This window comes from Trichechus manatus, unplaced genomic scaffold (genome assembly GCF_000243295.1).
Source record: "Trichechus manatus latirostris isolate Lorelei unplaced genomic scaffold, TriManLat1.0 scaffold00140, whole genome shotgun sequence".
NCBI lineage: Eukaryota > Metazoa > Chordata > Mammalia > Sirenia > Trichechidae > Trichechus > Trichechus manatus.
The window spans coordinates 1148534-1150220 of record NW_004444076.1 but is presented as its reverse complement, the minus strand read 5'-3'; the positions used below and the strand labels follow the sequence as shown (position 1 = coordinate 1150220).

At 34.1% G+C, this 1687-nt stretch overlaps 1 protein-coding gene across 2 annotated transcripts in view; it reads left to right on the top strand.

Moving 5' to 3' along the window:
• PRCP (prolylcarboxypeptidase) overlaps nt 1-1687 on the top strand; it is an 82455-nt gene that overhangs the window by 39148 nt on the left and 41620 nt on the right. For both annotated transcript variants that reach the window (XM_023739761.1, XM_023739760.1), the window contains exon 3: nt 1-133. In XM_023739761.1, the coding sequence (XP_023595529.1) occupies nt 1-133 (133 nt within the window). The remainder of the gene's footprint in view (nt 134-1687) is intronic.

Here is a 1687-nt window from a genome sequence, read left to right as displayed (position 1 = left end):
TTTTGGATTTGACATTAATAAAACTTTTAAACAGCGGTACCTAATAGCCGATAAATACTGGAAAAAAGATGGTGGATCAATACTTTTCTACACTGGTAATGAAGGGGACATTATCTGGTTTTGCAATAATACGGTATGTGCAAACTTGTGAAATTCCTCTGCTGAAACAGTTTGCCTATTATTATGATAAACTAAAAAAATGGTTTACAGTGTATATGACCAAATATTACTGTACTTAATTGTAAAATTGTTTGTATAAAAAAAAGATAAACACGCTAGTAATCGAAAAAAGAAAAATACTAAGCTATTCACAAAAGAATAAATACAAATGTCCAATGAACCGTCATGTGCAACCTTAAAGCATTATACATTAAAAGAATGAAATACCATTTTGGGACAATCAAATTTTAAAGGATTAAAAAAAAAATCCTAGCTAATTTTTGGAGTGAACAAGGCTGTGGGGAAATAGACACCTTGCTAATGGTATCACAAAGCTATTGGTAATAATGAAAAAATGAATACAACTAAATGCCTAATGACACAGGAGTGGTTAAATACATTAAGGTCCAGTCATACAATGAAATACTTCCATTAATAATACTATTCTAGAATAGGTGTTCTCAAATTTGAATGAGGAGCTATTTAAAGGAGGGAGAGGCTTGTATAGATTAGAATTATTAGCAGCACTTCTTTACACACTACTTTTGTCTGCTTGCGTTCTCCGTCAAGAGTCTTCATTAGGCCTGGTGTGGGCTCAGGAATATATTCCAGGTGATTCTGATAGATCCTCTTTATTCCTCCTGCCTAGAGAACACTGCTATAGAAGGACACATTAACAAACAAACAAACAAGCAAAAAAAAAAAAAAAAAAACAGCCCGTTGCCATCAAGTTGATTGCGACTCATAGCGACCCTATAGGACAGAGTAGAACTGCCCCACAGGGTTTCCAAGGAGCAGCTGGTGGATTTGAACTGCTGACTTTTTGGTTAGCAGCCAAATTCTTAACCACCACCACCAGGGCTTAGTGGCATGGAAAAATGATCACAATATATTATTAAGATAAAAAAATATGTTACAAATGTATTTTTTTGTTTTGTTTTTACAAAATTGGGATCCTACCATCCCTGTTGATGGTGATAGTGGCATTGTAGGATCCCAATTTTGTAAAAACAAAACAAAACATAAACCACCACCACCAAACAAGTCTTCCTTCTATCTGTACCAAAAAAAAGAATGAAGGACGCATACCAAAATGTTATGGATTATTTTATTGAGTTATTTTTGCCCATTTGTGTTTTCTAAATTTTCTATAAAAAAAAAAAATTTTAATTTCTTCCCTGAATGCCATATTTAAAATTGAGCCCTTTATATATTCCCTGTCTTCTTCTCATGCTTTATTTTTCTCCATAGCACATATTACCTAACATTCCATTTATTTAATAATTTTGTTTATGGTTTGTTTTGTTTATGGCCTATAAAACTACACAAGATCTTGGATTTGTGTGTTTGTTTAGTGTTGCATTCAGAGTCGAGAACTATACTAGGCACATAGTAGGTACTCGATAAATATTTGTTAGGTGAGGTGAGTAGTGTCTGGGGTCTTAAAAGCCTGTGAGTGGCCATCTAAGATACTCCACTGGTCTCATCCCTTCGGGAGCAAGGGAGAATGAAGAGAACAGGATACAAG